General features: G+C 37.0%; 1 protein-coding gene across 4 annotated transcripts in view; it reads left to right on the top strand.

The window, feature by feature from the left end:
• The window catches only part of PLD5 (phospholipase D family member 5), a 418,024-nt gene that overhangs the window by 253,703 nt on the left and 143,667 nt on the right, over positions 1–20,654 (top strand). For all 4 annotated transcript variants that reach the window (XM_020982069.2, XM_020982072.2, XM_020982075.2 and 1 more), the window contains one exon: positions 1,356–1,467. In XM_020982069.2, the coding sequence (XP_020837728.1) occupies positions 1,356–1,467 (112 nt within the window). The remainder of the gene's footprint in view (positions 1–1,355; positions 1,468–20,654) is intronic.

Here is a 20,654-nt window from a genome sequence, read left to right as displayed (position 1 = left end):
CTGAAAGCTGTTGATCTCTTCACTAGATGCTACTGTTTATCCTAGAAGTGATTCATAAACATCATGCAAAGTCTGGACACCTCAAGAAAAGTCTTCTAAGTAGCTGGAGATAGTTAGCAGTTAGAAATATGTAAAGGACCAATCACAAAGCAGTTCAGTCTTTTAGGTAGAATGCCTCGTTATCTTAAAATTGGAAATTGTCGGTCAGCCTTTCCATGGTAAAGGGATATATGCATATGGGCAGACTCACCACCATTTTGAGGTCTGTGATACATAAAATCTCCCTTCTGATAATTGACAGAAAATATTTTAACGCCTTCGAATTTTTTACATACATTTTTTACACAAATATATATGCACTTGAGACTGCATGGGTAGAAAGCCAGTCTGAGAGTCAAGAAGACCCAAGTTCAAATCTCCCCTCTGACGTAGACTGGTCATGTGATCCTGGGCTAATCATTTAATCTCACATTTTATTGTTAGGGTTGAATCATTTCAGTTGTGACTCACTCTTTGTCACAACCCAGTTGGGGTTTTCTTGGCAAGATATTGGAGGGATTTGCTATTTCCTTCTCCAGCTCATTTTCTAAATGAGAAACTGAGGCAAATAGGGTTAAGTGACTTGCCTAGGGACACACAGCTAGTCTGAGGCCAGGTTTGAACTCAGCTCCTCCTTACTCCAGGGGGCGCACTCTATTCACTGCACCACCTTTCTGTGCATAATCTCTCATTGCCTCCAAGCATCAACTAAAGACTAAAAACTGAAAAACAGTTGACTATATAAGTAGAAAGAAGAGGAGGTTTCATCCAAACACCAAGGCTAGCTATATGTCATACTATACTGCTTTTATGAAGCATATTTACTTTTAGAAAATATTTTTTAAAGTACTTAAAAATCCAGAAGCCAACATAAATCACTGGAAATTTGGGAGAAGAATATGTTTAATTTAATTTCATTAGTTTCCTTAGCTTCTTTCAAAATTCATCACAAAGCCCGCCTTCTACAGGGAGGCCTTTCTCATTCTCCCTCGCTTCTAATGCCTTCTCTTTCAGATTACCTTCCATTTATGCTGTCTATCTTATATGTACTTACATATTCATACATTGTCTCCCCCATTAGACTACATGGTCTTTGAGGACAAAGACTTTTTTTCTGCTTTTATTGGAACCTCAGCACTTACCATGGTGCCAGGAATATAACAAGGGTGTGATAAATGACTGATGTGATTGTTCTGTCTACCTTTTTGTAAAACTTAGTTCCATTTTTTTAAAAATTTAAATTCCTTAATTTTTTAGCAAGATAAATAAGCAAATGACTGTATTTCCTCACTTGCATCTCTTAATGTTCTTCCTAGGGTCAGCGTCTTTTTGAAAAGTTGCTACAATTGGCTGCTCGAAATATTGAGATCAAATTAGTAAGTGATTCAACAGTCCAGTCAAAGGTATTGGAAGACTTGAAAGTAAAGGGTAAGACCAAGGTTGATTTGCTATTATATTAGTAAGTGTCCTAGAAAGAAAACAATTTGAATTTCAAGTTTCTTATAATGTGCCTTTCATCAAAACAAAACTCTTAAATATTTTAACTTCAATTTCTTTTGGAAAAAATCCCTCTTCTTAAATATTCTTTTAAAAAAAGAAACCTAATTCCCATTTAGTACTATTATGTGTAGTCAAGTGTTATTTTTGCCTGAAATGTTATTTCATTGAATTATTATTAGTTCTTAATCGATTAATTAATAGTCATTAATGGTAAGCAATGTAAATCAGAAGAATGTTACTGTACTCTTTGGATATTTTAATTACATGATTAGAGCTAATAGATTAACATCTTAACATGGCATAGTAGACAGAGTACTATACTTAGAATCAGGAAGATCTGGGTTCAAATCCCACCTCTGATACTTACTGGTTATATGACCTTGGGCAAGTCACTTGGACTCTATGAGCCACAGTTTCCTGATGGGGAAAATAGGAGTTGTACTAGACTGCCTCTAAGTATTCTGCTAACTCTCCAGCTCTATGATTCCATAATAATCCATATTAATATTAAAGAGAATAGAAACTACGTCCCATTTCTCCTCATGCCTACCAAGTAAAAAAGTTTTAAATTGAAATGCTCATCTGAAAAGAAAGCCGGTACCTAAGCTAAGGATCTCTGAGACCTTGCCTAACTAAAAACATTGATGTTCCAACTCTCTGGAAGGAGCAGAATTTATGCTAATATTATATTTGCAAGTCATTCTAATGGATCACACTGTTGAGAATCAGTTTTCTATATACCTATATGCTAATATTAATGTATATTGTATTCATACACATGCACTTCTTTTTTCTCATTATATACATTTGTACCTTTTGAAATTAGATAGTTGCATAACTCAGAATTATAGGGACACAGTTCTTAACCCTTTTTGTATGTGTCATAGACCTGCCTGGCAGTCTGGTGAAGCCTATACACCCCTTCTTAGAACAATGGTTTTATTTGTAATAGAAGGAAATGCTAAATATCTTTTGGATGTTTGTGAAAGTAAACACATACATAAAAATATAGATGGCTATAGATGATGGAGACATATAAATTAAATATAGATGGGCTGCTAGGTGGTGCAGTGGATAGAGTGCTGGACTGGAAGTCAGAAAGACTCATCTTCATGAGTTCAAATCTGGCCTCAGACACTCACTAGCTATGTGGCCCTGGACAAGTCACTTAACCCCTTTTGCCTTGCTTTCCTCATCTATAAAATAAGCTGGAGAAGGAAATGGCAAACCACTATAGTATCTTTGCCAAGAAAACCCCAAATGGGGTCACAAAAAAGTCAGACATGACTGAAAAACAATTGAACAGTAACAGCATAGAAATAGATGTCTTACATCTAAGTTCATATCCCTACCCTTGAAATCTAAGAATCCCCAGGCTAGAGGGACCTGAACTTTTGGGAGGAAAATGGGGAGAAGCCATCAGAGGGGCCTACTACCTTTATATCCAGGACAGTGTTTGTTGATTGACTTGTGATCATAATGATCTACTCTGGTCATGGTACAACTGCAGTATTGTGACCAGTTCTCAACTCCACAGTTCAGAAGCAACTTAGGCAAGCTGGAATACATGAAGAAGATGGCCACAAAGACAATGAGAGGATTCAAAACCATGCCACATAAGGCTTGTGTAGAGGAATTGGAGATATTTATCTCTGAAAAGAAGATTTGGTGGGAGGAAGTGGGAAATGATAGCTATCATCAAAAATTTGAGAGGTTGTCATATGGAAAACAGATTGGATTCATTTTGCTTCATCCTAGAACTATGACAGCCAGCAGGTAGAAGTTAGAGAGTCTGATTTCAGCTCTCCGTATGGAAAACTTGCTAACAAATACAGTCATACAAAAAATGAATGAAAGGTAGTGTGCCTACGTGGATAGAGTGCTGGATTTGGGGTCAGGAAAACCTGACTGGGCTTGAGTCATGTCCCTGACACATGCTAGCTATGTGGCCATGGGCAATTCACTTGTCCTTTCAGTGATCTAGGCAACTATCCAGGATGTGTAACTTACTGAATTGCAATCTGAATCAGTAGAAAGATTCTGGGAAATTCTAGACCAATGAAATCACAGGTAGATCTGGACCTCCCTGCCATTCCCCTTCTCTCCAAAAAAAACCCAAAACAAAACAAAACAAAAAAACCCAAAAAGTAGAATAGGATACCTTGAAGAGTAGTCAATTTGCTGTCACTAGAGGTCTTTAAGTAGAAAATAAATAATTGCTTTTCATGAATATTGTAGATGCAATTCACTATTTGAGCAAAACTTGGTCAAGAGCTCTAAGGTCTATTTCAGCCTAAGGTTTGTCATCAGTTTCTCTAATACTGAGGTTCTATGACACTGTGATTCTGACACTTTTATTTTCAATCAGAATTTTAAATTGTATCTATAAACAATACAAACTTAGAAAACAGAATCTATTCAGAGAAAAGAAAAAGTTTTATGAATTGTTTGTACCTTACTCTGAACCCAGAAGCTTAAATGTTTCTAAAGAGCTATTGCTACTTAGATGAATTTACCTTTTCAGAGTGAACTGTAGCCATTTGTTTGCCATAAGATTTGGTCGGTTTGGTACAATCATTACTTTTTCTAGAAAGGGAAGGTAGGCTTCATTTTCACAAGTGTATATGAATATCTTGAACTTTATGGAGGTAAAAGGGACACCCTCACTCAGATATTTAACAAAATGACAGTTCTTATCAAGGTACAAAGTTTATTTAAGGAATTAATTATTATCTTTCATAATTAGATCAAATATAGAACCCTAATTAAGTCATTAATGGTTTTTAATTTAATGAAATTGGACTAGTCTTTAGAAACAAGTACATGTAAATTATTTAAATCATCATAACTCATTTATCTTTCTAAGTCCTTCCTGGCCTGATCCCTTGGTGACATAATATTAAGTAGAAAGAAAATAAATGTATTTTATGGTTTGTTTTATTCATGAATTAAGCTTTACTTAAATATTGTGTAGAAAATCATGAGAGTAGCTGTAGCTCTTATACAGTCATTGTATGTGGATATAGGTCAAATATGTAAATAAGGAGGAAGTAGGTTTGAGATCCTTAAAAAAAATTATAAAGGTAAATGATGGTCTGGTAGAGCTTGGTTATAGAGTTTTTATGTTCTTAGCTTCAGCAAACTGCTATGTTTCTTTTTTACTTCAATCATGTGGGCAAGAAGACATAAGGAAGTCTGAGGGAAAATGTCATCTTTAACTGTTGAAAACTATGTAAGTGCAAATTAAGGCTGTTCTTTTAATTAACTTTAATAGCCTAACCAAGCTAAAAAGAGGACTGTTAACAATGATAAATAAGAGCTGGCAGGCAAGGGAAAGAGCCTGGAGATGTTTGTTATGATAAACTGAATGCTACACATATGGGAGGGCTCAAATTCCAACATGGGATTCAGGGTAAATCAGCATGTTTTCCCATCCAAGTCTGTGAATAGTAGTGGTCTTTAGGGTAAAAGTAAGCTATGATTTTTAATAGTTTAGTATTAGTGAGAAATTATCAAAATTTATTTCTTTTAAAACTTGATTAATAGAATGCTATCACCTCATTTTTCAAAAGAAGAGTGACATCAATAATTCATCTGAATCTAAGTTAAAGCTTATGCCGTAGAGTAGAGGTGGGAACCTGCAGCCTCAAGAACACATGTTCTCAGTCCTCAAGTTCAGCCCTTTGACTGAAACCAAATTTCCAACTTCCTTAGAGAGTACAGTGTGATGAGCAGTAGTTCTAGAGTCAGAACCTGGAATCAACTCTCTTTGTCATTTATTATGATGCAGTAATATTCTGTTATATAGATACACTGTACCAGAATTTGTCCAGCCATTCACCAATTCATGTCCAACTCTTTGCTTTGACAAAAAATATTCCTAGGAATATTTTTGTTCAGAAGAGTCTTTTCTGTCTTTCTCTGATCTACATTAGTGGAATGGCTGTGTCAAAGGGTCTGCACAATTTAATGACTTTAAGGCTATAGTGCCAGACTGCTTCCCAGAATGGTTCCACCAATTCACAGCTCCACCTGCAATGTCCTCTTGAGCCCTCTCAGAAATCACCAATTTCCATTTTTGTGTTCTTTGCTAGTCTTATGGGCATGAGCTGAAACTTCACTTATTTTAATTTGCATTTCTCTTATTATTGATTTAGAGCATTTATATATGGGCAATTAACACATTAGCACTAATCCATTTTATTTTTTTTTCATCAAACTATAACTTTACTAAATTTATTTCTTTATTTATAAACACACCCACACCCACACACCCACAACTAGGCACATGATGTACCTAGATCACCTTGAAAGTATTCCTTTGTAGTAACATTTTTGTCAGTGTTCAGGTTCCGTTTGAGACACAATGAAATATTCCTAAGTCATTGAACAGTTAAAGAAAAAAAGTTTACTTTTCCATCACAGCAAGCATAAGGAACAAGTGGCATTTAATTAGCATCAATTGTCTCTGCCCTTCTTGTCTCCAAATGAAAGCAGGTCTGGTCAGCAGAGGAGAGTATAGTAACTTGTAGTGATCTGCAGATATCTACCACATCACAGGGGCCTTGTACTCCACATAGGTGGGATTTTTTATGTCCTTGGGAGACCAGAAAGCTGCATGAAGGGAGGCAGGGGTCAATCAGTTCCCAAGAACAATTTCATTGCTTTTAAGGGAAAACTAATCCCTACTGTGGGTAAAGGAAAACCCTGATCCTATCACATATGGTAAAAGTTTAATATACCCCAAAGTACATAAAAGCATTTTTGATTGGGGCAGCTAGGTGGCACAGTGGATAGAGCACCGGCCCTGGATTCAGGAGGACTTGAGTTCAAATCTGACCTCAGACACATAATACTTACTAGCTGTATGACCCTGGGCAAGTCACTCAACCCCATTGCCTAGCCAAAAAAAAAAGTATTTTTGATTGTTTTGATTGTCGATAGATTTGCTTTTTTCTTTTAAGATATGCCTGATCATGTTCTTTAACTACTTTTCCATTTGAGTTCTTGTTTTTATAGATTTGAATCAGTTCTCTTTTTATCTTGGATATGAGACCTTTGTCAGATAAATCGGTTGCAGAGATTTTTTCCCCCATTTAAATGTGTTGATTCTAATTTTAGCTGCATTGACATTGTTGTTGTTGGTAGTGGTGGTGGGGTGTGTGTGTGTGTGTGTGCGTGCACGCAGCACTTTTAAATGTTATATAAACAAAATTGTGTATTTCATCTCCTGTGACTTTGGTGCTTGAACTCTTTCTGACTGCTTATATTATATTTTCTTTGATCTAGAAGTTCCAACTTTTAGCTATAACATTCCTGGGAGGTTTCATTTTCTAGTTTCTTTCAGGAGATGACCAGTGGATTCTTTCTATTTTTGCTTTAACCTTTGGCTCTAGTAAACACAGGCAGTTTTCATTTATGATTTCTAGCAGTATACAGATAGTGTTTTTTTCTTATGGTTTTCAGAGAGTCTGATTCTTAAAATCTCTTTCGTTGGTCTGTTTTCCAGGTCATTTGTTTCTGACTGCAAATATCTTGTATTTCATTTTTTTCAGTCTTTAGTTTTGTTCTGACTTTGTTGTTATTTCATGTAGTCATTGAGTTCTATTTGGTCTAGTCTAACTTTCAAAGAGACCACTACTTAGACAAGATTTTCCACCTTTTGTATGAAGTTTTATTCTCCTTCCAAGTCTTTCCTCTTACTTCACTTATAAGTCACATTATATCATTTCATTTTTTTTGTCACTCTTATAGTCCTTCTTGTCAAGCCATTTTTTAAAAAAGAAAATGCTTGTGTTGTTGTTCAGTTATTCTTTTCTTCTAAGTTTGCCACCTGGGAATCTCTTTGCCCATAATATTTCTTCATAGTATTTAATGTCTTATGATCACACACGCCTGCAATTTCAGTTCCTATAGAGGTTTTTATGCCAGAGACTACAATCCATCTCCTCCATATAGGAGGATGGAAAGATCATGTTTGGTCCTGACTCTAGTTTCTTAGACTCTGGCTCCTGGTTTCCTCCTCCCTTGGTATGTCTGTGCTCATATTGCTAGCAGGCATCAGTATCCTCAATCAGAGTTCTATGCTTAGCTATTCCTACTAATTATGACACTGTTATAGGGTTACCTCTCCCTTTCCTTAGAGCCTCCCCAGCCTTAGTGTTGATTCGGGCTTCAGTCTCCCTACAGGCCTCCCCAATCAGGATGCTACTTTGGGTTTCTGATTTTTTTTTTTAAGCATGCCCTTCTGTGGGATTCCTTTGTCAGGACTTGTGATTTCTGGCTATCTCTCATGAAGTTTTGAGTAGGGTGAAGAACTTACTGATGTTTCTTTGGTTTTCCTGGTCATTATATGCTCTGATGCCTTTTGGAGGTTTTTTTGTTTGTTTGTTTTGCTAGAATACATGTGGAAGAGCTATCCTTCTCTATGAACTTTGAACTAGAAGACAGTCAAGGATCTCCTTCTTCATCTTTTTTGACCTTTGTAGAACTTGAAACTCTGCCACTGGCTCCTTCATGAAGCTTTTGATCTCTGTTTCATCTACTTCCATAATGTTTTATTCTCCTGATTCTCAGCTTCTCTCTATGATTCTTTTCTGTCTCTTTCAGAGTCCTCTTTCTCCTTTTCATCCTGAATTGCAAATGGATCAGGGTTTTCTCTGTCCCCTGTCTCTCTTTTGGAGATTTCATCCGCTATCACAATTTCAACTACCCAGGTGCCTTTATAGGCTAACCTCACATTATATCCCTTAGCATTCTCATAGTCCAGCCAAACTGGACTCACCATTCCACAAACGTGTGTTTAATTTTCCCAAGCCTATGCCTTTGTTTACACTATACCCCAAATCTCCCAAAATCATGGATTTGATCCTTGTTTTTTAAAATACAGCTCCAATGCCCCATATTCCACGTAGCCATTTCTGCTTCCTTCTACTGACCTCCCAGATGGAAGCGTCTCTGCCCCATTCCTGAACCTCTCACAGAACTTTATTTTTCTTTCATCTGCCTATCATGCTTTGCTTTTCATTGTTGTTGTTTGCATCCAGATCTTTCTCTCTCCTACTAAACTGTAAATTGCTTGGGAGCAGGAGTATTTGTCTTTGTATGCACTGTAGTGTCTAGGACAATGTCTTCTATGTAGTAATTTCTCAAGTATTGAATGAATGAATGAATGAGTTCTGGTGATTGGTCACATTAACACCAACTTACAAGCTACTATTTAAGGATGTTCACATTACAGTAGCATGTAAGCTCCTTGAGGAAATAGAATGTTTTATTTTTGTCTTTGTATCACTAGCATCTAATGGTGCCTTGAATATATTGGGCATTTAATAAATGCTCGTTGAATTGAATCCAATTTAATATGAACAAAGAATTTACTTCCATGGATTCTGGATGTTTATTATAATTTCCTGGTGGCTGGTGATATATTTATTCCAAGAAGGAATTATTAATATACATATACAGATACATATACATATATTCTAAGAAGGGATTCATCATGAAGTATATGAAACCATCCATATTTTGTTAGTGGCTCTTGCTTTCCGTAATATATTCTAGTATATGCCCAACATTAGTAGATCAGCCCCATGTCAGCTGGTGTGTTAGGATTTAGTCTGCTAGACTCCAACATTGCTTTTCCTCCCACTCTCCTCCTTCCGTGACATAATTCTCAGCAGTGCCTGTTTTTCAGTAGTGTGGGATGGTATTGTCCCCAATTAACTGTTTGTTTTGTCATATTTCATGTCTTCAGAGTTCCAGTACCATGGTAGTTAAGATCAGCTTCTAATCTAGTGGTAGGATGTTGCTTTGGAGGGAAAATTGGTAGGTTTGTTTTCTGGGCTTTATTTTTTTATATCAAACTCCAACATTTTTCTTTAGATGTACTTTAAGAATTAAACATACATGGGCTCTCTGGGTTAGTTGTGTTGCTATCATATTAAATTCCTTATATTTACAGAGCATTAAAAGTTTCTTGTATTATAATTTGAGGGATTTTTATAAGGACATTGAAAGCACTCTCTTTAGATATCTGTCTCTGTGTTGATCTTTTTCTTTCATTTCATCTTTCCTTTGTGAAACTGGTATTCCTAACTCATCAACACCATTGTGCTGTTTCTTCCTTCTGGCCTCTAGAATGATCCTAGGGTAGAGCAAGGATCAAGCACAAGCAGGGACTGGTGATGTATTGGTTTCATAGCCCTGCCACAAGCCTTTCTGCCAAGGTTAGAGTACAGGGAAAGACTGGAATTCTGATGTTATGCGCTTGGACATAGAGAAAGCAGTCAAAATTATACATCTCAGACCTGCATATAGATGCTACTTTAAAAGCTTGCAAAATACTTTTACATACATGATCTTTGGTCATGCTCCTTTCTGGTTATAGACTTATACAATCTCAATTCTAAGAGGCCATCTAGTCTAGCTCAAACCTCCACTCTGATGTCCTCTACAAGATCCCCAACAAGGGGCCATCCAAGCCTCACTTTGAAGACTTCTAGGAAGCCATGTGGTGCAGTGGATAGAGTGCTGGGCTGAGAGTCAGGATGATTCATCTTCCTGAGTTCAAATCCAGCCTCAGACATTTACTAGCTGTGTGATCCTGGATAAGTCACTTAAGCCCATTTGCCTCAGTTTCCTCATCTGTAAAATGAGCTGGAGAAGGAAATGGCAAACCACTCCAGTATCTTTGCCAAGAAAACCCAAACAGGGTCATGAAGAGTCGGCTAAAGCCAAAAAAGAACAACACAATAGTACAAAAGAATCTTCCTGGAGCAGTTCATTCCACTTTTTTGGACAGCTCTGCTTGGTAGGGGAAGGAATAAGCATTTATATAGTGCCTACTATATGCTAAACACTGTGCAAAGTGCCTTTTTTTTCTTACAAATTTGGTAAGATTTCCCTTACATTGAATTCAATTCTGTTCCTTTCCAATCTCCATGTTTTACTCTTAGTTCTGCCCTCTGATGTCAAGTAGAATAAATAGAATTTTGCTTCCATGTAACAACTCTTCAGATACTTGAAGACAATTTTCATGAAACCCCAGAAGTCTGCTTCTTTAGTCTAAACATTTCTGGTTCCTTAAATCATTCCTTGCATAGCATCATCTTAAGGACTTCACCCTCTGAATCACTCTGCCAGCTCATTGATGACTTTCCAAAATGTCAGTCAACAAATATTTATTAAGTAGTTAGGTGGTTTTTTTATACTGTGTTAAACACTATAAATTTTTTTTAAAAAAAAGCAAAAACACGATTCTTGTCCTGAGCTCAGATTCTAATGTGAGAAGACAACATGCAAACACATATGTACATATGAGATATATAAGAGGAGAAGAAATATTTCAGAGGGGAAAGTACCAGCAGCTGGGGGAAGTTGGGAAAGGCCTCCAGCAAAAAAGTAGGATTAAAGCCTCATCTTCAAAGATGTCAAGGAATCTAAGAAGTGGAGAGGAGAAGGAAGAGTTTTCTGGACATGGGGGATGGTCAGTGCTAAAGCATGGAGAGAGGAAATGGAACACTATATACGAGGAACAACAAATAGGCCAGTGTAGCCAGGTTGTAAGGATATGGAAAGCTATAAAATGTAAAAGACTAGAAAGGTAGAAAAAAGCCAGGTTGTAAAAGGTTTTAAAAGCCAAAAAGAGGACTTTATATTGGTGCTGAAAGTGATAGGAAACCATTAGAGCTTGTGGTGCCCAGAACAGAGCACAATTATCTGGGTATGGTTGGAGTAGGCCAAATTGTAATGATACTGTTATCTTGCTATTTTTGAATACAAGAATTCAGAAATTTATATCTGGAAGGGACCAAAGTCATTAATTTGTTCAGTCACCACATTTTGCCAGTGGGGAAACTAAGGCCCAGAGAGATAAGTGACTTGCCTCAGCCCTTAGTAGGATCAACCTGGAAACTCACACATCCTCAGTACCACCTGCCTGTGGAGCCCCTCCTCCCAGCTCCTCCATTTAAGGATTTGGGCCAGGGCAGCCATCTATCTCATCATTTCCCACTGGGTTGCACTCCTCTGGACTTCATCATGCTCTCTTGCCTCGGGGGATGTCTTCCTGCCCTTCTCCCACAACCACTACCTTGGAATTTCTTCTTATGTGTAATTGAGAGTTCCTTGATGGCAAGAACTAATTTTTTTTTTTGCTTTTCTTTGTATCCCCAGTGCTTAGCACAGTGCCTGACATATAGTAGGCACTTAATAAATGTTTATTGACTAAGAGCCAGGGTTTGAATGCTTCTTCTCTGACTGCAAATCTAAAATTCTTTCCACTCATCATGGCCTGAGATCACATTAGCTTTTTTTGGCTACTTTTATCATACCATTAACTCATGTGAGATTTCAGTTCATTAACACCTCCAGTCTTTTTATAAAAAAAATTTAATGTCTAAGCATACCTCCTTGTATTTGAAAGTTGATTGAATTCCTAGGAATTCAAGTGTAGGAACTGACATTTATTTCTATTAAAATTCATTTTACTAGATTTAACCTATCATCCTAGCTCATAAAGATCTTTTGGGGTGTTGATTCTACCATTCAACATGATTAATATCAATGATATCTATTCCTCCCATCATATCATTTAGTATCTATATATATCAACAAGAAAAGTCATAGCAGGTCTTGATTTTCTATGTCAGTTTCTGGTAGAAGGTATCATTGTGGGTTTATTTTTCTTTTAAAGACTTTTTTCCCCTGATTGGTGTTCATGCTAGTGCTTTAATTTCCTCACTGTGAACGTATGGCATTTAGAAGCCTATATAAGCCATACAGCCAAGGATGTATTTGGTCTGGTACCATAATGATTCTTGCAAAGGTGTCCACTGGATAGGATGTTAAATTGAGCTGCCTTCCATGAAGTCGGCTCTGGGTGATTGCTTACATAGTTGTAGAAGTGCCTTGATTCTCACTCTGCTGTGTTTGTCACCATTCCTCTTCCTATTTCATACCTTTCTTTTCAGATTGATGATTGCTCTTGCTATTGCTTGAGTGCAAGGTGACTGATGTCTTTGGTGTATGGTTAGCCATAAAAATTCTGTCCACAGAAGGATATCTGGTGCAGTACTTTGTTAAACGCTGAAATGTCTGGTGGGCTGTCAGGGCACTGTTCAACCTGTTCCTCTTTGGAAGTGTCAGGCTTTTGTTGAAATGGTATGTCTCTTGTCTCCAACCAAATGACCTTGTTAACCATGACTCTATGTAAATTGAACAGGAGTTCTTGTTCCATATGGGCCCTTACTCCATAGGGCTGTCACCTTAAAGTGCTAAGAAAAAAAAAGTGAGTAATTATAAAGGAAACCTGGCAGAATGTGTGTATTTAGCAATTAGTTTACGGTTTTCAGGAATGTATTCAGTCGTAACAGTATCCCACATATAGAATGTTGTCTGGAACTCTGATGAAGCCCTAGACTGAAAATCAAGAGATTGTGATTTTATTTTCTGCCTCACTACTTACTAACTTTGAGTGATTTCTTTCACCTTTCTAGGCTTTAGTTGTTGTTTTTAATCTGTAAATTAAGCCTGCTGCTGTGTGTTGCCTCCTTCACCAGTGACTAGAAGGTTCAAGGTTGAACCTCCAGATTACTGCCTAAGTATCTAGGTCATAGTAATCTAGAAGGTATCAGAAAGACAGCCTCCTAGCAGTCATGAGCAGGGGTTATGTATTCCTGGTCAAGAAGCTGCTGCATCCCAGTATAGATTTTGGACAAACCTGGTGATATCGTGTGCCTCAGGTAATCTGGAAGCCTAGGGAGGAAGCAGGAGGTGTCATGTCCCAAGTTAATTCAGAAAACTAGCAAGAGTCAAGAAGTGGTATGTACCAGCCAGTCCTACTCATAGATTCCTCTTCAAAATTACCACTTCCTCACACAGATGTTTGCAAAGATTCTTTCTACTGATCTGTTCTAGAATTTTCTCAGAAACAAAATCAAGCTCACTCTACTATAACTTACAGTCTCTGTTTTTCCCCCTTCCTTTTTTGTTTTTCCAAATTGTGACATTTACCATCTTCAATCTGGGGTGCCTCTCCTGTTGTGTACAATCTTTCAAGTGTCACTGACAGTGGTTTAGCAATCACAACTGCCAATTCTATAGTTATCTGGGCCACGTAACATGGATTCATCAAAGGCATTTTACTATCTCCTTACTAATTTCAACCCCCTGTTATTTATTTTGGTTGGAGCAGCAACTATTCCAGAACTCTTAGAGAAGAAGACTGACAACAAAAGGATTGTCCCAAGTCTGGCCCATTTTAAAGGAAGACTTGTACCAAAAGTTGTTTATTCAGTACAGTATCAAGGAAAAATGTAAAATCAGCAATCCTACAAACTGCTCTATAGTTAGTTTAAAATATCAACCTCTTGACTAGGCATAACAGTAATTAACATGAAGCCATTTCAGTGTATTGTGTGTGAGAGTCTTGTTTTTTAGCTTTTCTTTTATGTACAGGAAATAAATACCTGTCCCATGTCTGATTCATATTGTACATTGTACATTGAATAGCTACTCCCCTTTGAGGGATGTAAGCCTTAACCAAAGCCAAAAGTAAATCTTCCCTGGGACACTGGGCTTGGGGTTTTAGCAATAGTATGAAAGCCTAGCCCTATTACCTTCCTCTTATAAGATGCCACAATCCCCCTAGGAATGAATCTGGTCCAAACCACATACCTAATTCCAGAGCAGAGGGGCCCTTTAGGGAGAAGGAGTAAGTGTACACACCAGCCTTGTAGGCCTGCCAGTAGTTTTACATTGTTAAACAAAGTTTGAACTGAGAGAAGCTTTTGGATTCATCATGATTCATTTCTGGACCTAAACTTTATAACCTTATATTACTAATTTCATTTCTTGGGGAAAGAAAAGATAATGTGGTAAATAGCTACTTTAAAAATCAGAATATGTAGGAGAAATGAGCAATTTTGCCTGAAGTGATAATGATCTTAGGAGTGGCAGAAGTGATACCTAAAAATGTTAGACAAATGTTCTTTCTCAATTTTGTTCTGAAATGGAATTTTCCTATATTTAAGGTTTACATGGTTCTCAGATTCTCATCAGAGAACTATAAAATTGCTATGCTAATGAGCAAATGATGGTGTAAGCATTTTGAAAATATAAAATGCGACATAAATGTTAATTTTTACAAAAATTTGCATAGTTCCTTTCCTCTCAGAAAATGGTAAAACTAACATTTCTAGGGCTAACATAGTTCAAGCTGCTTGCATTTATGGTTTTTAATAAGCCCCTCTGGAGATCAAAGACAGGAAAATCTTTGGAGCACTTTTTTTTTTCCTTATGGATATTTACCCAGCCAAATAGAAGATTTTTAAAAATGCTATGATAATATTAATATGTGTCTCCTCCCCCCCTTCATTTTTCAAAGTATACTCACAGATTTGATCTCTTTATCCTTGGAACATTTCTCCCTGGAAAGGATTGTACCTGGTAAGCTTTACCAATGAGAAAGAAATATGGAGGCATTAAACGCCCTGCCACTTAGCAAGTACAAAAAAAAAAAGGGTATGCAAGTCTGACTCTGCCTCCTGTACTTTCTTTCCTGGCTTTGATTTGATTTTACTTCAAAGGAAAATAGGTATCTTGCTGCAGGGTTAAAGAAAGAAGTTAATTAATAATATTGAGTAATGACATCTTAAGGTGATAATCACACAGGCCATTTTTCTTTCATGTACTGATAACATTTTCATTCATATTACTGGACATGGTGAACTCCTTAAGGGCAAGAGCTATGCCATTTTTCAGCTTGGTATCCCCAGTGCTTAGAAGGGTGAACTTAGATTTGGTAAAAGTTTAATAAATATTTGTTGAATTGAATTTACTATGTGCCTACCACTGTACCAAGCCAGGATTTTAGAAATTTATGATGTGGCTACATACTCAAGAACTTAATGGTCCAGTGATAAAGTACATACACAGCGTTGTCCCTAGGCACATTGAATGAGATTGGTAGTCCTAAACCATGTATTGTTGTTAGTTGCTCAGAACCAGCCTATAGGATAGGAGGTACCCCAGTAATTAATGCTAAATATCTAACTAGTTATCTATACACACCCTGAGGCTCTTATTCTTGCACTCACCCCATAAACCTCCTATGGCCAAGGCAAATGAACTGGATGCCTTCTTCCTCCTTCCCTACATACAGAGGTCTCAATGTATAATTTTATGTTCTTTTCCCCCCTCAAGTCTTTCTGTAATATGGATTCTAAATTAGATTTCTTCCAGATAAAATAGTGAAATACATAATATAATTTGCCTTTCTCTTGCCAGGATTTAAAGATGGCCTGCCACATCATAGGGATGGTCTTTCTCTTTGCATGAGAAATTAGATTACAATCTGTGATTGGGTTACTGTGAGGAATTTCTCTTCATCCTCCACCAATGCAGAGTAAAACTCGTCTGTGACTTCATTATCATTTTCATAACACTGAACGTTTACATAGAACATTAAGGTTTGCAAAGCTCTCTCCCTTTATATATAATATGCACACATGTATACATTCATACATACATATATAAATATGTATGTCTATATACACACATATGCATGTGTATATATGGATGCATATACAAATATACATGCACACACCATTGTGCAGATGAGGAAATAGGAGGTGAGAGAAAGCATTTGAATTCCTGGCTCAGGGGCTGTCCCGCTCTCCAATTTATCTTCTGCATAATGAAAAAAAATAATCTCCTTAATTCAGAAATCTGACCATTTCAATCCCCTATTCAAGAACTTTGGTGACTCCCTATTGACTCTAGAATAAAATACAAACTCTTGGATGTATATACATATAGATGCACATGTATACATATACGTGTGTACACACATACAACTTTCACAGTCTGGCTCTTGGCTCCTGTCCTCAAGCACTCTGTTAACATCCAAACTGACTTATTTACTGTTTCCCAAACTCAGTACTCTCTCTCTCTCTCACCTCCTTGCCTTTGCACAGGTTTCTCCCATCCCTAGAACACCCTTCTTCCTTTCACCCTTTTTAATCCCTAGCTTCCTTCAAGGTTCAGCTCTTGAGCTAATCCCTTACAGGAAGCCTTTCCTGATCCCCTTAGTTTAGTTGAATTAGATTGGATTGACTAGCTGGCCTTTGCCTATTTTTCAGATGACTTCAACCTCATGTTGTGGTTTGAGGCCAGGAGCAGTGTGGGTAGAATGACCACATCAAACAGTCCCACTTGATGAAAACACCTCTACTTTACAGCAGCTTTTTTTGCTATTTCAGTGGAATAACTGCACGAAAACTCCCACTTAGGAAATTTCTTATTAAGGTTCTAAAGTTCTTTACAGCTGAAAATACAAAGAGCTATAAATAATGAATAAGAATAAGTGAAAACCACTAGCAGGACCTGCACCTTTAATGGAACTCTGACAGGGAGATGAAGACTGTGGGATTTAACTCATACTTGACACGTTCAAGAAAGGGTCTCATATCTCCAAAAATAAGACATTCTTTTCCCAATAAGTTCACCTCATAATCCCCCATGCTCTCAGAAGTCTGCCTTTGATATTGTACTTTTTCTACAAAAAGGTTTACAAACCAATCTAGTTATTCTTAAGGCCAAACCAAAGAAACTGAAATTCTAACCTGTGAAAATGATGCTATGTGAGTTTGGGTGTTCCTTAGGCTAAACTTTCTGGTGTGCGCATATACTGGTAAATATTGCAGTTTTCTATTTCCAGAAGACAATTATAGTGGGAAATTCACTTTCCCCTACCTGGGCTTAAGCACTACATTTGCTCAGACTTATTTTTCTCAGAGATGAATTGTGCTCCTCTTTGAAATTAATCTAATCTAAATGTTTCCTAATATCCATAAATCAATGTTATAGAGCTTCAATCTCAAGAATAGCTCTGACCTGTACATAGTCAGATTTTTTAAAAGCAGTGTGGAAAAATACAATGTACCTCGATGTTATAGAGCAGAATTCTAAGAATGATCAGAATTAATAAAACTTGACCATAGATAAATGAATATTTTGAAGGATTAATTCAATCATGGTATAAATGGAAGGACAACTGACCTTTGAATCAGAAAAACTTGAATTCTAAGCCTGCCTGAAATATACAAGCTGTTTGGCCCTAATAAGTCACTTAAATTCTCACTGCCCCTAAGCAGCCTGCAAAGATTATAAATTGCATTGATAAAAGGAGTTCTTCAACAAGAGTTTCTTAACACAATTTAAAATACAGGTCCCCTCCAAAAAAAAAATAATTAAGAACATAAAACTACTTGATCAATTTTTGGCAGTGAGGTCAGATTTATGAATACTCTAAATTTTATTTGACTCTCCTGTGCTAATGTTAAGGGAAAACAGCATGTATAACTAGAAGGAAGCTTAGAGATTGTCTAGTTCAAGGGTGGGGAACCTCTTAATTTTATGGATGAGGAAAATGAGGCCCAGAGAGATGAAGCAATTTGTCCAAAGCCGTACAAATACAAAACAGCAGTGTTGTCCAAAACCTTATATTAAATGACTTTTGTGCCAGGCAGTATGCTTTCTATTGTACTATGCTGACTGGTTAGAATTATATTGATCTGAAATCTCAGGCTGATTAAGAATTTCTGAATGGCTGTTGGTAATTGAATTAGAATCAAAGAGCTTTGATTTATGCCCCTTTTAGGTGTGGAAATTTCTTGTTCTTCTCTCATTCTTTCCTTCATCGTGTGCAAGATACGGTATACACATATGTGTGCATGCATTTACATATACATATGACAAATTGGAGATAATCTTTGAAGGCATTTCATGTATGCCCATCCTGTCTTTTCTTCTAGGGACCAGGTCTTTGTTTGAATGCTCTGAAGTACTTAGTTGGACATAGATTAGGCATTTATTGAGCTGTCTTCACACTTATGCATATGTATATCATTATATTAAATTGTAGAATTATGTATGGAGCAAAGAAGCTTGTTAGCTCATTTTCCTTGCTATCAAAAAATATCCTTGACCACACTAAGTTTTTCTGTGTACTACCACATATGGACAAACCAGTAATGATAAAAATAAGCATTTTATTTATAAGAACTATCCCAAATTTAAAATGTACTCAAGCTGAACTTTTTTGGGAGATTTGAAAGAGATCCAGATTGGGGGAAGGAGTTTAGAGGAGTAGAGAAAAGTTAGCCTACTTCTCTGGCCCCTTCTATTGTGGCTGTGGTTCATATCAGGAACTGAAACATGAAAGCCTGTTTCTGAAACCCTAGATTCAGAGATGTTTCTGTGCTAGCTAAACATTCCAAGGACTTTGTATGTTATGGATAAATATTATTTTACAATCTGGTGAACCACCTTTCATGTTCAAAATCAAAGATTCTATGCAAAGATTCTACAGGCTTCTTAATTAAATAGGTTTGTTTGGGTTTGGGTGTTGTTTGTGTTTTGTTTTTAATTCGAATTCTACTAAATCTCAATATCCAGCTTTATTCCTCTCCTGAGCACCTTTTGGACATGTGCAACTGCACGTCTCATAAGCATTGAAAAAATTGAACTCCCCCTTAATCAGGCATTTATGACCTCTTTCCTAGACCAGCACTTCTTAAACGGAGGTTGGGAGTGGAGAAAGTCTAAGTCCTGTCCTAGACTACTTCAGTAGCTTCCTAATTGCCATCCCTACCTCCCTTCTCTTCCTTTTCTAATCCATCTTCTATAAAATAGTTAAATTGATATTCCAGTATATCAGGTTTAACCATGTCACTTCCCTCTTCAGGAAGCTGTGGTACTACTTCCTAACTCTATTTGGTATTTAAAGCTTTTCATAATTTGACTTTAGCCTGTCTTTTAATACTTGTTTCACATTACTCATCTCCACTTTCTGTTTTCCAAATAAACTGACCTACTTTCTTCATGCTATCCCACACCAAGCATGACATTCTGTTTCCTCTCCTTGCCTTCTATAGCTTGTTCTACAAGTACAAATGCTCTCCTTCCTAAATCTCTGATTCTTAGATTCTCTATCCCCATTGAAGGCTAAGCCTAAGTGTTACCTCCTACACAGTCCCTTTCCTAATACTGGTGTGGGAAGAAGAAGGAATTAAATTGAAGATTTGGTGGGGTCTAAATTGCAGTTTGGAAGCTGGTGCAAAGGATCACTCAGAGCCTGGGGGTTCAAGTAGTCAATCCCTTTAATTAAAATATATATAAAATCTCCAGGTAAAAGCAGTTCCCAAGAAGTTGAAAAACAAGTCATGAAAGTAAGCGATTAAAAACAGGTGGCTAAGAGGTTCCCTGGGGTCTCAGGAGCTCTTCCACAAAGCCAAAAAACTTCTTTTATAGTTTTCTGGCCCAAAAGGCCTATAGCTGGTCCCAGATCAATCCAAATAGGGGCAAAGTTAACAAACTGCACCAGGTCTATACCCCAGCTTCTTCAGTCCCAGGCTTAGCTGATGTGTAGGAGTTAGAGTGGGGGAAGCAGTTAACTCAAACCTCCTCAAGTCTACCCATAGTCTAGTTTACAACTGAAGGTTTCTGAAATTATGAAGGCCAGTGGATGAAAGTGGGGAGATGGGATTTGAGAAGCTTTGAATCAAAAGCAGAAGGGATATTTTCATTGTCATATACTGTAAGGAAAAAAAGGAAGGGAGGGAATGGAAAGAAAGGAAAAAGAAAGAACAGCTGATTTCAGGAAATAAATTTCAAGACTGTTGAGGAGCAATGCTACAGCTTTTTAACAATAGATTTTGGTAATTGAACTCCTTTAGGAAATCTGAATTCAAATCCCAGTGCATGTACTTAGTAGCTGTGTGATGAAGGGTAAATCATTTAATCTCCCTAAGCCTTGGTTTTCTTATCTGGACAAAAAGGGGTAATAGAAACACCTACTTTATTGGATTCTGTTTGGATTTTGTTCTGATCAAATGAGACAATGATGTAAAGCATATTACAAACCTTAAAGATTCTATAAATGAGAGCTCTTATTACGTATCTCAGATATCTAATGCTCTCGCTCTCGCTCTTTCTTTTTTCTCCTTCTGTCTTTTGTCTCCCTCCCCACCCAAAAAGAAAAGAAGGTGGAGTAGCTCAACGTTTATTTTGGTTTTGTTTTGTTTTTTTTTAAACGATTTCTGACCTGGATA

This window comes from Phascolarctos cinereus, unplaced genomic scaffold (assembly GCF_003287225.1).
Source record: "Phascolarctos cinereus isolate Bilbo 61053 unplaced genomic scaffold, phaCin_HiC Scaffold_5;HRSCAF=322, whole genome shotgun sequence".
NCBI classification, from domain to species: domain Eukaryota; kingdom Metazoa; phylum Chordata; class Mammalia; order Diprotodontia; family Phascolarctidae; genus Phascolarctos; species Phascolarctos cinereus.
Note: the sequence above shows the minus strand (reverse complement) of the source record. Positions and strands in the feature narration are given on the sequence as shown.